This window comes from Chanos chanos, chromosome 9 (assembly GCF_902362185.1).
Source record: "Chanos chanos chromosome 9, fChaCha1.1, whole genome shotgun sequence".
Classification (NCBI taxonomy): domain Eukaryota; kingdom Metazoa; phylum Chordata; class Actinopteri; order Gonorynchiformes; family Chanidae; genus Chanos; species Chanos chanos.
Genome location: NC_044503.1, coordinates 17,226,506 through 17,241,022, shown reverse-complemented (window position 1 = coordinate 17,241,022; position 14,517 = coordinate 17,226,506). Strand labels below are relative to the sequence as shown.

Here is a 14,517-nt window from a genome sequence, read left to right as displayed (position 1 = left end):
CCCTTTCAGGCATTTTTCATCTATTATCCAGAATTCCACACTGTCATTTGTACATACACATCTGTCACATCTGTACAGAAAATTATGAACAAAAAATCTGACTCACTTTCTCTCTCTCGCTCTTAAACACACACACAGAAACACACTGGGACAGAACAAAGAAATGTGATCTTGGAATGCCTTATCGGTACACAGGGAACAAAACAGAAAAAAAGAAAATCAGAAAATGAAAACAGAAAAATGATTCAGGTCAGATGCAGTATGAGAAAACAGACTGTTAAGGAAAGACGGGGCGAATTCATGTCACATGCTCTTACTCTCTGTTCCCTCAGCAACATCCTGCAATCTGGCACACCGCCCTAGCTAAACAACAGGTTCACCATCTAGATTAATGGTTTGAATATTCCCAAAAAGATGAAAATTGAAAAATAAAGAAACAAAGTAACAACTAGCGATAAATGTATTTGAAAAAATAAAATAAAATTCAATACTAACCATCTCCTGGGCCACTCCTTCAGGCACCTCCTTCTCCAGGTCAAAGGTGAACTCAATGGCTCCTCCATCTTTGTATTTGCCTTTAAGACGTCGCGGGTCCTCCACCCACAGTTTCAAGGCGATGGAGGTCTTCCGTCCATCGTCTTCCTCCGCCAGCTCCACCCTCACACCCGTATCCTCAGCAAAGAAGGCGTGATTCAGCAGGTCCTTTATGGAGTACCTGTGGAGCAGGCAGAGATAACCATCAGCTGACAGCACAAGCCCGAACCAAAGGCTGGTGACTTCAGATATGAGGAAAAGAAATGTTTTCCACACATGCTTTGACTGGTTCAGATTAGTCTAGCATGACTGGAAATGCAGAAGTTGAATTTTAAACCGATAAGACATAGCAGAAGTGTTGTCACAGTTTAGTCACCCAACACTTAAAGGTCCACACTAAACTATAATAACTACAGTAAAAATACCTCTAACTTATTATGTACCACGTGTTGCTGCAGTGTGCTGTGCTGATCGGCTGTCGTCACCACTCCAGGAGTTTGACACACAGCCATCAAACAGGACAGTCAGGGGCACTGAGACTGACTGACTGTCTGTCAAATCACACTGGGACTGCTGGGAAAAAGCCAGGAGCCCAGACCAGAGCACTGACCAATGAGATCAGAAACAAAGAGAGTGTTCTGACGACAGCACCATGTCCACTCTCTTTCATCACAAACAGGGATGCCATGTGTTTAATCCAGGTTTCCACGAAACCCATAACTGCCCTGTCAGCTGAGGAAGTCTCTAGCTCATCTAGAAGGAGAACCAGCACCAGACCAGACCCACGGCTCAAACTCCTCATACTGCATTTCCTCACTCTTCATCTACCACCTAAAGCAACCAGTGACCAGCGAACAACTGGAGACCAGTGTCATACCAGAGATACCCATACAAGACACACTTCTAACATGGCGATGCTCAGGAGCAAACCTCTGACACTGAATCAACATGAAATCCATGCGTCCTTCAGAGTCACCATCCACCAGGGTCTCTGCCAAGCGCCGCCCCTCCACTATGACAGCCCTGAGGAGGGGTGACACCACTGGAAGTCCCTGAGGAACCCCACTGCCCCTGGGCAAACCCTGCAGAGGTATATGCAAAACCCTGCAGCATCCTCTGTTCTACACTGATTTCAGATGCCTGAATGACAGTTCAGCCTGAAACAGCTGCTTCAAGCTGTGGGCTGACATGGAAAGCAGCTCATGATAATTTTCATTGGCCTGAAGCTGTTAGAGCCTGTGGCCATTGAATGGACAGTCCTACAGATGAGCTACCACCTGATTGGTTGGCAGTTTGCTTTGGTCATAGATCCATTAAAGCAGATGGCTGTAATGACATCCTTTTCCCACCTCCACACTGTTTGGTCGTGTCTGTGGAAGCCTCCTGTGGATCAGCGCTGTGGGGAGGAACAGGCACTCTGTGACAGTGACACCAAACAATACTACACTAATCAGACGTCACTGACACCCCGCAGGTTTGACAGGTGACAGTGAAAGAGGAAGATCAGCACCACGGACAGCACTCGGCTGTCAAACTCTGTAGGGTCTGTGGACACACACAGGAGCATATAACCACAGGCTGTGATCAACCAGCCTGACCACAGGAGCCTTTAAGAGGAGTTCCCTGACCCTAGTGGCCTTTAAGAGGAGGTCCCTGACCCCAAGAGCCTTAAAGAGGACTTCCCTGACCCCAAGAGCCTTAAAGAGGACTTCCCTGACCCCAAGAGCCTTAAAGAGGACTTCCCTGACCCCAAGAGCCTTAAAGAGGACTTCCCTGACCACAAGAGCCTTAAAGAGGACTTCCCTGACCCCAGTGGCCTTTAAGAGGAGTTCTCTGACCCCAGGAGCCTTAAAGAGGAATTCCTTGATCCCAGTGGCCTCAAAGAGGAGCTCGCTGACCCCAGCAGCCTTTAAGAGGAGCTCCCTGACCCCAGCAGCCTTTAAGAGGAGCTCCCTGACCCCAGCAGCCTTTAAGAGGAGCTCCCTGACCCCAGCAGCCTTTAAGAGGAGTTCCCCAATGTCAAACAGGAGAGGGTGTTTTGGCAACTGCACTGCAGTTGTTTCCCTCTCCACACAGATACAGACATAAAGTTAAGGAGCCGGGGGCCCCATGTCCACCTTCACGGCAATTTCACTCTTCCTCAAGTCTACAACGGCAATCAGACATTACCGTTACCACGTCTACAACAATCAGACATTACTGTTACCATGGCACCTTAACCTGAATCCCTGACAATCTCCACTCTTCACTACTCACCTACTTTATCAAAAGAAAACAGCTCAATTCAGATCTACTGGGATGTGTTGAGTGTCACTCTCACATTACAGTTCTTCATGTCATTTGTAACAGTCACAGTTAACATGCTAAGATAGAATAGGTCTAAAGTCTCCATTGAATTGCCTTGGTCCAGCTGTAGACCGGATCTATTCACTGAACTACACCCCTTGGCAACTTGCCCGTCTATGTTCTGAGAATGTTAACAATGTGCCTCCAATGAATCCATCACTATGTATGGTTGACTGCTGTTCCTGTTGCTTATAATGGCTAAATACTGTGGAATTGTGTAAATATGTAATGATGGGCATGGTCACTGATGATCAAAACCACTGCTGTGTAGTTGTATTCCAGTTTAACATGAGTTGAGTTTAACTGCTGCAGTGAGAACAATGTGTGCACAGTTACGGCTGGATAGCAGGTAACCTCACAGGTGACCTTCAGACACCTGACTGAAGGTCAAACAACCAACAGCTGTGTACTGTCATGGTGCATAGTATGACAGTCAAAATAAAACCAGACAAATATTCATACACACAAGCATTTGATCCAAATGAAAAGCTGTGATGATCTGCTCCTACCAAAAGGGTTGAAAGTTCAGTAAAAGGTTTTACTGTAGCTAATTCATGTATGGATGAAACTGTTTTAGTGTTGGGGGCAGGTCAGCACTGAATGAATATAACCTGTCTTTCATATAGATTCATTCAGTCATTCCTCAGTTTGGATAGATTGTGAGACATCTGTTTTCTCCAGAGAAAGAGATTCAGTCTCTCTCTTTCGTTCAGCCTTTCTGTTACATCATCATGGCAACCCAGACATACAAAGTCTGTCCTGCAGCCGAGTATTAGCAATCTCTTTTATCCGTTGTACCAGCATGCGCCCCCACACACACACATACACACACACACACACACACACAAAAACAGCAGGGATGGATGGAGAGGGGGAGAGAGAGAGAGAGAGAATCATTCGTTCATCATTGTGACCCAGTCTTCTGATCTGTTTCTAGTTATCCAGGACAAGGACACAGAGAGCTGGAACAGAATGAACAGGAACAACAACAATAACAATAATAATAATAGCTGATAAAATGACAGGGTAGGAGAGTTTGTCCTGTCTTTGTTCTGGTCTTATTATGTAAGCAGAAAGTGGGGTGTAGGCAGCAGAAAAGGAGCTGGACACTGAGTGCCGCCGAGTGGGACCCATCAGCAGCCGGGTAGGCGGGGCAGATTGATGACGGACAGCTGGCACAATCAGGTAAGCGAGTATCAATCATCAGAGCTCCCATGGCACTCACCGCTCCTCCTTGTTCTGGCAGATACACTCGCCTATGATCTCCTTCACCTCCGGATCCGTGACCTTGTTATAGCTGGCAGGCTTCACCCCCTGAGAGAAGGACAGAGAGAGGGAGTGGGAGAGAAGAAAAAACAAAAAGATTTTTTTTTTAGGACTCACTGCTTTGTTTTGTGTGTCCTTGGTTTGCTGTGAAACCCATAAACTCCACCTGGGCGGTCTTATAAACAGTGCGTTAGGGAAAAGCCTTTGACCCACCGCAGACAGAGTTAAGGCTCAGTGTAAGAGCGCCCAGACACACCAGGATAGGGTTAGGGTCACTGAAGAGGCATTTTTGTTTGGGAAAATCCGTCGTCCAGCGTTAGGAAAACAACCACAAATGTCATACAAAAATGGTTCCACTGTAAATCATTATTTTTTCCAGTTAAAATGGCATGATTCAATAAGTCACTTACAGTTTGTAGAGCACATTACAGACGACCAAAGCAGAAACACAGAAACCACATCACTTCAACTCACATGAGAAATCTCATTAGAGACTCCACTGCTGTGTACTGGAAATGTTTCTCTGTTCAGCCCAGAGAATCCCTTACATCTTCAAACACTGGCCATTCTAATGTTTGTTTCTGTTTGTGTGTGTGTGTGTGTGTGGAAGAGACTTCATACCCCACTTTATCTACAGCCCACAAGATCAAATGAGTCCTGTGCTTATCTCTCTCTGCTTCAGTACAAAACAAAACAATCACTCCCTTTGGAGGAAACAGGATGCTAGAAATAGTACAGTATCTGCTTTGTTAGGTATACAGCACTCAGAGAGAACTGGGCAGTGGGCACATGTGAAAGAAAGAGAGTGAGAGAGAGACAGACAGAGAGACAGACAGAGATAGACAGAGACAGAGAGATGGAGAAAGGGAGAGGTTCAGAAAAACAAAAGAAAAAACCATTGACAGTAGCCAAAGTTAGAGAAAAAGAATGAGAAACACAAAGAAAAAGAATGAGAATGATAGGCAGGATGAGGGAGAGAGGGAGAGAGAGAGAGAGAGAAGGGGTAGAGCAGTTGGTTTAGCAAAGCAGGCTCAGAAAGCAGGAGATTCTTTTAATGAACTGCTGTGTCAAAAAAAAAACACCTATCCTATCACTGTCCAGCAACAACACACACACACACACACACACACATACACATACACACACACACACACCAGAGAACAGACCACAGCCAAACACGTCTGTACAGAGTGGTGGAGTACTAAGATGTTCTTATGAGATTTGTCATTTTCATGTTTTATACACATTTCTGTTAAATGTGTTTCAGTAAACCTGCAGTTTTCTTTACCTCTTTTGATACATTTAATTTGTACACAATGGAACAGGTTTACATTTTGTGTAGAACAGACAGATTTCTTCACTTTTCTATCGATAATTAATACATGATCATAATACTACTGAATGAACTGAATAACCAGTGTGTGTGTGTGTGTGTGTGTGTGTGTGTGTAAAATGGAAAGTGACGACTGACGGATTACAGTGGTGCTGACCTAGCAATACCCACTGTATTACACACTCTCTAAGCCTGAATAAGGCTCAATTATTCAACAGCTTATACATACACACAGACTCACTCTCGGCTGTCCATCTCACACAGACACACAGACACACACACACAAATTAGAGGTGTAAGTGAAAGTCCACAGCTGTCCGTCCCTGTGGTGGCGCCTTATGTAAGTATGAACTGTAACAGGTTTAGTGAATGGCAGTGAGGTTCAGTGACAGGTAGTCTGCTGTCAGTGGAGATACTCTGCTACAGTTATACTGGCCTAACGCCAGAGCCAAACTGCCCTCCATGGGACTCTTTGCAGATGGACTGCAGCATTTAAGTGAAATTGAGATGTATACTCACACTGACGGAAGCTCAATTGATTAGATTCATTGCCTGAGATGCCGGAGTATTCTCTTATGGATTGGTCTATAACAGATCTGTTTAATCTCTCTTGTGAAATCTATATGGAATCTAATTGATCACTTCTGGGATTGGTACATGTGGACAGATTTATAGCATGAACATTAGAGAACATAAGATTTTGACTAACACTGATGTCCATCTTGCTGGTGTTGGTCACATTTACATTAAGACAAACACAAGTCATGTCACATAAGCCCTGTATCCTTTTAACTGGGATATTTGAGACAGTGTCTGGTGTACTCACGCTGGTGACTTTGCGGTAGATCTGGGCGGCGTTCTGACACTCAGAGTACGGGTACTCAGATGTGGCCATCTCCAGCATGCACATGCCAAAGGCATAGACGTCCACTGACTCATCATAGTGTTCTTCATACATCTCAGGAGCCATGAACTCCGGCGTTCCTGTCACACACCAAACACAGCGCTAGGACTCAACCCAAACAGTGTTAGGACTCAACTCAAACACCATGCTCAGAACAGATACTGAACCAAACAGACAGTCTACAGCCTCCTCAATCTCTCCCAAACATCTCCACAAAACCTGCGCATGTGTGTGTGCGTAGCTCTGACAGCACGTCACTAGTCAAACCCTAGACAGTTCATTCCCTCACAGCGGAGCATTTGGGAAACGACAATGTGAGTGAGGACAGTGGAACTGCTGATGGGGTCACTCCAGGTCAGTCCACTGGGATCAAATCATTCTACTCAACAGCTTCTCAGGCTCAGTGCCAATTGATGTTACACTGTCTCAACGTACAGATACTACAGCTATAAAATAAGTAGAGTAAGGCACACTTAGAATCTCAAGCAACTGAGCAGACAGTAGAATGAAAAAGTAGAGGAGATGTGCACCACATGTGGGCATTTCCACAGCAACTCCTTCTTTAAGTGAACAGAAGACCCAGCTGAAAGAGGGTTTTGGAGTGTCAGGGCTGTTTCTGATTGGCTCTCACCGATGACACTCTTGGCAAAGGAGGCTCTCTTGAGCGTGGCCAGACCCAGGTCTCCGATCTTGACGCTGCCCGTCGGGCCCGTGATGAAGATGTTGTCGCATTTGAGGTCGCGGTGAATGATGGGCGGAGTCCGCGTGTGTAGGAAGTGCAGGCCTTTTAGGATCTGTCTGCACCAACTGCGCAGCACCTTTGGCTTCATCACCTTAAACCGCTTCAGGTACCTGCCAAAGAACCACATCAGCATCTCTTCACTGCCTGTACAGTTACGCACACAAAGATTTGCAGTTTACAAGATGCTATACAAACCTTATCCATGCCAACAGTCTGTTAGTGAGTGCCAGCTTTATGCCAACTGTCATAACAATTTCCATTAAAACCAGTCACGCAGCATTTCCCTGACCGCAGCTATGCACAAAGTAATTACTATTCCACTGCACACTCCAGTCCTCCAGGACCCAAACACCCCTTACACATCTTCTCTGTTCAGATGTGTTCAAGGCACAAAGATAGCCCCAAACAAAACACAGCTCAAAAACCAATGCTTGTTTAAGATAAAACTGGTTATTTTAAATGCTTGTTTAATATAACTGGTTCTACATATTGCTGAAAAGTGACTACTCATAGTGCTGACTAGTCTCAGATCCCTCTAAGACAGAGACTTTACATTTCACATGGAACTGCAACAATCACTCAGTCCGTTTCCTCTTGATCCACTCTTCCACATACGCGCTCATCTTCTGAACAAACCAATGGTTGGTAGGAGCAGAGGTGTTGGGTTTGGAGGGCAGAAGTGTGTACCTGTGTGTGTGTGAGTGTGCGCGTGTGTGTGCATGTGCGTGTGCGTGCACATATGTCTGTGTGTGTAGTTGGGAGGCATTTTTTGCTTCCTCAGGTTCCTGCTTAGAATCAGGGGAACCTCACACCAGATGCTGTACTCCCACCAGATGCTGTCAAGTTTTGTGGAGGACACTCACGTTTTCAGTGTGCCTGATGTCATCAGCTCTGTTACCAAAACGATGCATTTCTTTCCTTTGACTGGTGACTCCCAGAAGTCATAGAACCGCACAATATTGGGATGCTGAAGACCTTTCAACATCTCCGCCTCTTCCTTAAAACGCTGTCTCTCCGCTCTCGTCAGCTTCCGGTCCTGACACAGAGAGAGAGTGAGACAGAGAGAGAGAGAGAGAGACGGAGAGAGAGAGAAGGAGGTAGATGCATTAAAATGATGGATATTCTCAGATGGAGAAGAGAGCAAGATATTTTTAAGAGATGAATATTCTTACTAGTCATTTGAAATTTGTTATAGAGGTACAGGTTCTCGAAAACTATGCTGTCATGAAATAAATATAGAAATGAATAAGTGGACTCCACTGATTCTCTCCATAAACAGCACTAGGAATATCTAATAAACAGCTGTTTTTTTCCGTAGAGGAACAGCATTAGTCTGACCAGGGTACTGAAGTTACATTTCTCCTTAAAATTTTTATTCACAATTCATTCATGTTCCATCTGCACAAACAGCTATTTATCTTGTAACACATCACGTGAGAGAGAGAAGGGGAGGGGAAAAGAGAAGACATTCAAACACACACACACACACAGGTCATTTAAGGACCTGTGATTAGAGAACATGATTACTGAGAGTGCATACAGAATGCAGACTGTTCAAATCTAACTACACTCTCTTGGCTCATGCACTGATGTGATCATAACTCAGCACAAGAAGACAGATATACTGCCTTTCTCCAGAACACACCAGGCCACGCCAGAGTCAGGCTCACTGAAACCAGCACTCCCTCACATGAGTATGCAGTGGAACTAAGCGCAGGAATACAAAACAGGGACTACAAGATAAACTTCAAATACATTTTGGTGCTTCAAAGGGGGGGAAAAAACTATATTCTGAAGTAATTTAGGTCACTGACTTTTTTCTAGGACAGATTTTTTTTTAATTTACATATTTTCACATTCATTGGATTTTTTAAATACTATGCTGACATGCAAACGAAGATGATGCTTCCAGGCAGACAGGAGTAAACGAATGCAGTCTCATCAGACTGAACTGGCTGATCAAAGCTGAAGAAGCCCTGAGCGGCGTTCCACAGAGAGCGGCGTGTCTGAGCTACGTTCCACAGAGAACGGCGTGTCTGAGCGGCGTTCACAGAGAGCGGCGTGTATGAGCGGCGTTCACAGAGAGCGGCATGCCTGAGCGGCGTTCACAGAGAGCCAAGTGTCTGAGCGGCGTTCACAGAGAGCGGCGTGTCTGAGCGGCGTTCACAGAGAGCGGCGTGTCTGAGCGGCGTTCACAGAGAGCGGCGTGTCTGAGCGGCGTTCACAGAGAGCGGCGTGTCTGAGCTGTGTTTACAGAGAGCGGCGTGTCTGAGCGGCGTTTACAGAGAGCGGCGTGTCTGAGCTGCGTTCACAGAGAGCGGCGTGTCTGAGGCGTTTACAGAGAGCGGCGTGTCTGAGCTGCGTTCCAGAGAGAGCGGCGTGTCTGAGCGGCGTTTACAGAGAGCGGCGTGTCTGAGCTGCGTTCCAGAGAGAGCGGCGTGTCTGAGCTGCGTTTACAGAGAGCGGCGTGTCTGAGCGGCGTTCACAGAGAGCGGCGTGCCTGAGCGGCGTTCACAGAGAGCCAAGTGTCTGAGCTGTGTTCACAGAGAGCCGAGTGTCTGAGCGGCGTTCACAGAGAGCGGCGTGTCTGAGCGGCGTTCACAGAGAGCCAAGTGTCTGAGCGGCGTTCACAGAGAGCGGCATGTCTGAGCTGCGTTCACAGAGAGCGGCGTGTCTGAGCGGCGTTCACAGAGAGCCAAGTGTCTGAGCTGCGTTTACAGAGAGCGGTGTGTCTGAGCTGCGTTCACAGAGAGCGGCGTGTCTGAGCGGCTTTTTTTTAATTTACATATTTTCACATTCATTGGATTTTTTAAATACTATGCTGACATGCAAACGAAGATGATGCTTCCAGGCAGACAGGAGTAAACGAATGCAGTCTCATCAGACTGAACTGGCTGATCAAAGCTGAAGAAGCCCTGAGCGGCGTTCCACAGAGAGCGGCGTGTCTGAGCTACGTTCCACAGAGAACGGCGTGTCTGAGCGGCGTTCACAGAGAGCGGCGTGTCTGAGCGGCGTTCACAGAGAGCCAAGTGTCTGAGCGGCGTTCACAGAGAGCGGCGTGTCTGAGCTGCGTTCACAGAGAGCGGCGTGTCTGAGCGGCGTTCACAGAGAGCGGCGTGTCTGAGCTGCGTTCACAGAGAGCGGCGTGTCTGAGCTGCGTTCACAGAGAGCGGCGTGTCTGAGCTGCGTTCACAGAGAGCGGCGTGTCTGAGCTGTGTTTACAGAGAGCGGCGTGTCTGAGCTGCGTTTACAGAGAGCGGCGTGTCTGAGCTGCGTTCCAGAGAGAGACGCGGCGTGTCTGAGCGGCGTTCACAGAGAGCGGCGTGTCTGAGCTGCGTTCACAGAGAGCCAAGTGTCTGAGCGGCGTTCACAGAGAGCCAAGTGTCTGAGCGGCGTTCACAGAGAGCCAAGTGTCTGAGCGGCGTTCACAGAGAGCGGCGTGTCTGAGCTGCGTTCACAGAGAGCGGCGTGTCTGAGCGGCGTTCACAGAGAGCCAAGTGTCTGAGCTGCGTTCACAGAGAGCGGCGTGTCTGAGCGGCGTTCACAGAGAGCCAAGTGTCTGAGCTGCGTTTACAGAGAGCGGTGTGTCTGAGCTGCGTTCACAGAGAGCGGCGTGTCTGAGCGGCGTTCACAGAGAGCGACGTGTCTGAGCTGTGTTTACAGAGAGCGGCGTGTCTGAGCTACGTTCACAGAGAGCGGCGTGTCTGAGCTGCGTTCACAGAGAGCGGCGTGTCTGAGCTGCGTTCACAGAGAGCGGCGTGTCTGAGCTGCGTTCACAGAGAGCGGCGTGTCTGAGCGGCGTTCACAGAGAGCGGCGTGTCTGAGCGGCGTTCACAGAGAGCGGCGTGTCTGAGCTGCGTTCCAGAGAGAGCGGCGTGTCTGAGCTGCGTTTACAGAGAGCGGCGTGCCTGAGCGGCGTTTACAGAGAGCGGCGTGTCTGAGCTGCGTTTACAGAGAGCGGCGTGTCTGAGCTGCGTTCCAGAGAGCGGCGTGTCTGAGCGGCGTTCACAGAGAGCCAAGTGTCTGAGCTGCGTTCCAGAGAGAGCGGCGTGCCTGAGCTGCGTTTACAGAGAGCCAAGTGTCTGAGCGGCGTTCACAGAGAGCGGCGTGCCTGAGCGGCGTTCACAGAGAGCCAAGTGTCTGAGCTGTGTTCACAGAGAGCCAAGTGTCTGAGCGGCGTTCACAGAGAGCCAAGTGTCTGAGCGGCGTTCACAGAGAGCCAAGTGTCTGAGCGGCGTTCACAGAGAGCGGCGTGTCTGAGCTGCGTTCACAGAGAGCGGCGTGTCTGAGCGGCGTTCACAGAGAGCCAAGTGTCTGAGCTGCGTTTACAGAGAGCGGGTTGTGTCTTGAGCTGCGTTCACAGAGAGCGGCGTGTCCTGAGCGGCGTTCACAGAGAGGCGGCGTGTCTGAGCTGGGTTTACAGAGAGCGGCGTGTCTGAGCTACGTTCACAGAGAGCGCGTGTCTGAGCTGCGTTCACAGAGAGCGGCGTGTCTTAGCTGCGTTTTACAGAGAGCGGGGGCGTGTCTGAGCGGCGTTCACAGAGAGCGGCGTGTCTGAGCGGTGTTCACAGAGAGCGGCGTGTCTGAGCGGCGTTCCAGATAGAGCGCGTGCAGTGTCTGAGCGGCGTTTACAGAGAGCGGCGTGCCTGAGCGGCGTTTACAGAGAGCGGCATGCCTGAGCTGCGTTTACAGAGAGCGGCGTGCCTGAGCTGCGTTTACAGAGAGCGGTGTGTCTGAGCGGCGTTCACAGAGAGCGGCGTGTCTGAGCTGCGTTTACAGAGAGCGGCGTGTCTGAGCTGCGTTCACAGAGAGCGGCGTGTCTGAGCGACGTTCACAGAGAGCGGCGTGCCTGAGCTGCGTTTACAGAGAGCGGCGTGCCTGAGCTGCGTTTACAGAGAGCGGCGTCTCTGAGCTGCGTTCCAGAGAGAGCGGCGTGCCTGAGCTGTGTTTACAGAGAGCGGCGTGTCTGAGCGGCGTTCACAGAGAGCGGCGTGTCTGAGCTACGTTCACAGAGAGCGGCGTGTCTGAGCTGCGTTCACAGAGAGCGGCGTGTCTGAGCTGTGTTTACAGAGAGCGGCGTGTCTGAGCTGCGTTTACAGAGAGCGGCGTGTCTGAGCTGCGTTCCAGAGAGAGCGGCGTGCCTGAGCTGCGTTTACAGAGAGCGGCGTGTCTGAGCGGCGTTCACAGAGAGCGGCGTGTCTGAGCTGCGTTCCAGAGAGAGCGGCGTGTCTGGGCTGCGTTCACAGAGCGGCGTGTCTGAGCGGCGTTCACAGAGAGCGGCGTGCCTGAGCGGCGTTCACAGAGAGCCAAGTGTCTGAGCTGTGTTCACAGAGAGCGGCGTGTCTGAGCGGCGTTCACAGAGAGCGGCGTGTCTGAGCGGCGTTCACAGAGAGCCAAGTGTCTGAGCGGCGTTCACAGAGAGCGGCGTGTCTGAGCTGCGTTCACAGAGAGCGGCGTGTCTGAGCTGCGTTCACAGAGAGCGGCGTGTCTGAGCGGCGTTCACAGAGAGCCAAGTGTCTGAGCTGCGTTTACAGAGAGCGGTGTGTCTGAGCTGCGTTCACAGAGAGCGGCGTGTCTGAGCGGCGTTCACAGAGAGCGGCGTGTCTGAGCTGTGTTTACAGAGAGCGGCGTGTCTGAGCTACGTTCACAGAGAGCGGCGTGTCTGAGCTGCGTTCACAGAGAGCGGCGTGTCTGAGCTGTGTTTACAGAGAGCGGCGTGTCTGAGCTGCGTTTACAGAGAGCGGCGTGTCTGAGCTGCGTTCCAGAGAGAGCGGCGTGCCTGAGCTGCGTTTACAGAGAGCGGCGTGTCTGAGCGGCGTTCACAGAGAGCGGCGTGTCTGAGCTGCGTTCCAGAGAGAGCGGCGTGTCTGAGCTGCGTTCACAGAGAGCGGCGTGTCTGAGCGGCGTTCACAGAGAGCGGCGTGCCTGAGCGGCGTTCACAGAGAGCCAAGTGTCTGAGCTGTGTTCACAGAGAGCCAAGTGTCTGAGCGGCGTTCACAGAGAGCGGCGTGTCTGAGCGGCGTTCACAGAGAGCCAAGTGTCTGAGCGGCGTTCACAGAGAGCGGCGTGTCTGAGCTGCGTTCACAGAGAGCGGCGTGTCTGAGCGGCGTTCACAGAGAGCCAAGTGTCTGAGCTGCGTTTACAGAGAGCGGTGTGTCTGAGCGGCGTTCACAGAGAGCGGCGTGTCTGAGCGGCGTTCACAGAGAGCCAAGTGTCTGAGCGGCGTTCACAGAGAGCGGCGTGTCTGAGCTGCGTTCACAGAGAGCGGCGTGTCTGAGCTGCGTTCACAGAGAGCGGCGTGTCTGAGCGGCGTTCACAGAGAGCCGTGTCTGAGCTGCGTTTACAGAGAGCGGCGTGTCTGAGCTGCGTTCACAGAGAGCGGCGTGTCTGAGCGGCGTTCACAGAGAGCGGCGTGTCTGAGCTGCGTTTACAGAGAGCGGCGTGTCTGAGCTACGTTCACAGAGAGCGGCGTGTCTGAGCTGCGTTCACAGAGAGCGGCGTGTCTGAGCTGCGTTACAGAGAGCGGCGTGTCTGAGCTGCGTTTACAGAGAGCGGCGTGTCTGAGCGGCGTTTACAGAGAGCGGCGTGTCTGGGCTGCGTTCCAGAGAGAGCGGCGTGTTGAGCTGCGTTTACAGAGAGCGGCGTGTCTGAGCAGCGTTCACAGAGAGCGGCGTGTCTGAGCTGCGTTCCAGAGAGAGCGGCGTGTCTGAGCTGCGTTCACAGAGAGCGGCGTGTCTGAGCGGCGTTCACAGAGAGCGGCGTGCCTGAGCGGCGTTCACAGAGAGCCAAGTGTCTGAGCTGTGTTACAGAGAGCAAGTGTCTGAGCGGCGTTCACAGAGAGCGGCGTGTCTGAGCGGCGTTCACAGAGAGCCAAGTGTCTGAGCGGCGTTCACAGAGAGCAAGTGTCTGAGCGGCGTTCACAGAGAGCAAGTGTCTGAGCGGCGTTCACAGAGAGCCAAGTGTCTGAGCTGCGTTACAGAGAGCGGTGTGTCTGAGCTGCGTTCACAGAGAGCGGCGTGTCTGAGCGGCGTTCACAGAGAGCGGCGTGTCTGAGCTGGGTTCACAGAGAGCGGCGTGTCTGAGCTACGTTCACAGAGAGCGGCGTGTCTGAGCTGCGTTCACAGAGAGCGGCGTGTCTGAGCTGCGTTTACAGAGAGCGGCGTGTCTGAGCGGCGTTCACAGAGAGCGGCGTGTCTGAGCGGTGTTCACAGAGAGCGTCGTGTCTGAGCGGCGTTCCAGAGAGAGCGGCGTGCCTGAGCGGCGTTTACAGAGAGCGGCGTGTCTGAGCTGCGTTCCAGAGAGAGCGGCGTGCCTGAGCTGCGTTTACAGAGAGCGGCGTGTCTGAGCGGCGTTCACAGAGAGCGGCGTGTCTGAGCTGCGTTCCAGAGAGAG

At 50.8% G+C, this 14,517-nt stretch overlaps 1 protein-coding gene across 1 annotated transcript in view; it reads right to left on the bottom strand.

The window, feature by feature from the left end:
- The window catches only part of LOC115821440 (serine/threonine-protein kinase WNK2), a 64,132-nt gene that overhangs the window by 25,925 nt on the left and 23,690 nt on the right, over positions 1-14,517 (bottom strand). The window contains exons 3-7 of the mRNA XM_030785266.1: positions 7,989-8,161; positions 7,015-7,235; positions 6,306-6,463; positions 4,106-4,194; positions 496-715 (exon numbers count right to left, since the gene is read on the bottom strand). Of these exons, the coding sequence (XP_030641126.1) occupies positions 496-715; positions 4,106-4,194; positions 6,306-6,463; positions 7,015-7,235; positions 7,989-8,161 (861 nt within the window). The remainder of the gene's footprint in view (positions 1-495; positions 716-4,105; positions 4,195-6,305; positions 6,464-7,014; positions 7,236-7,988; positions 8,162-14,517) is intronic.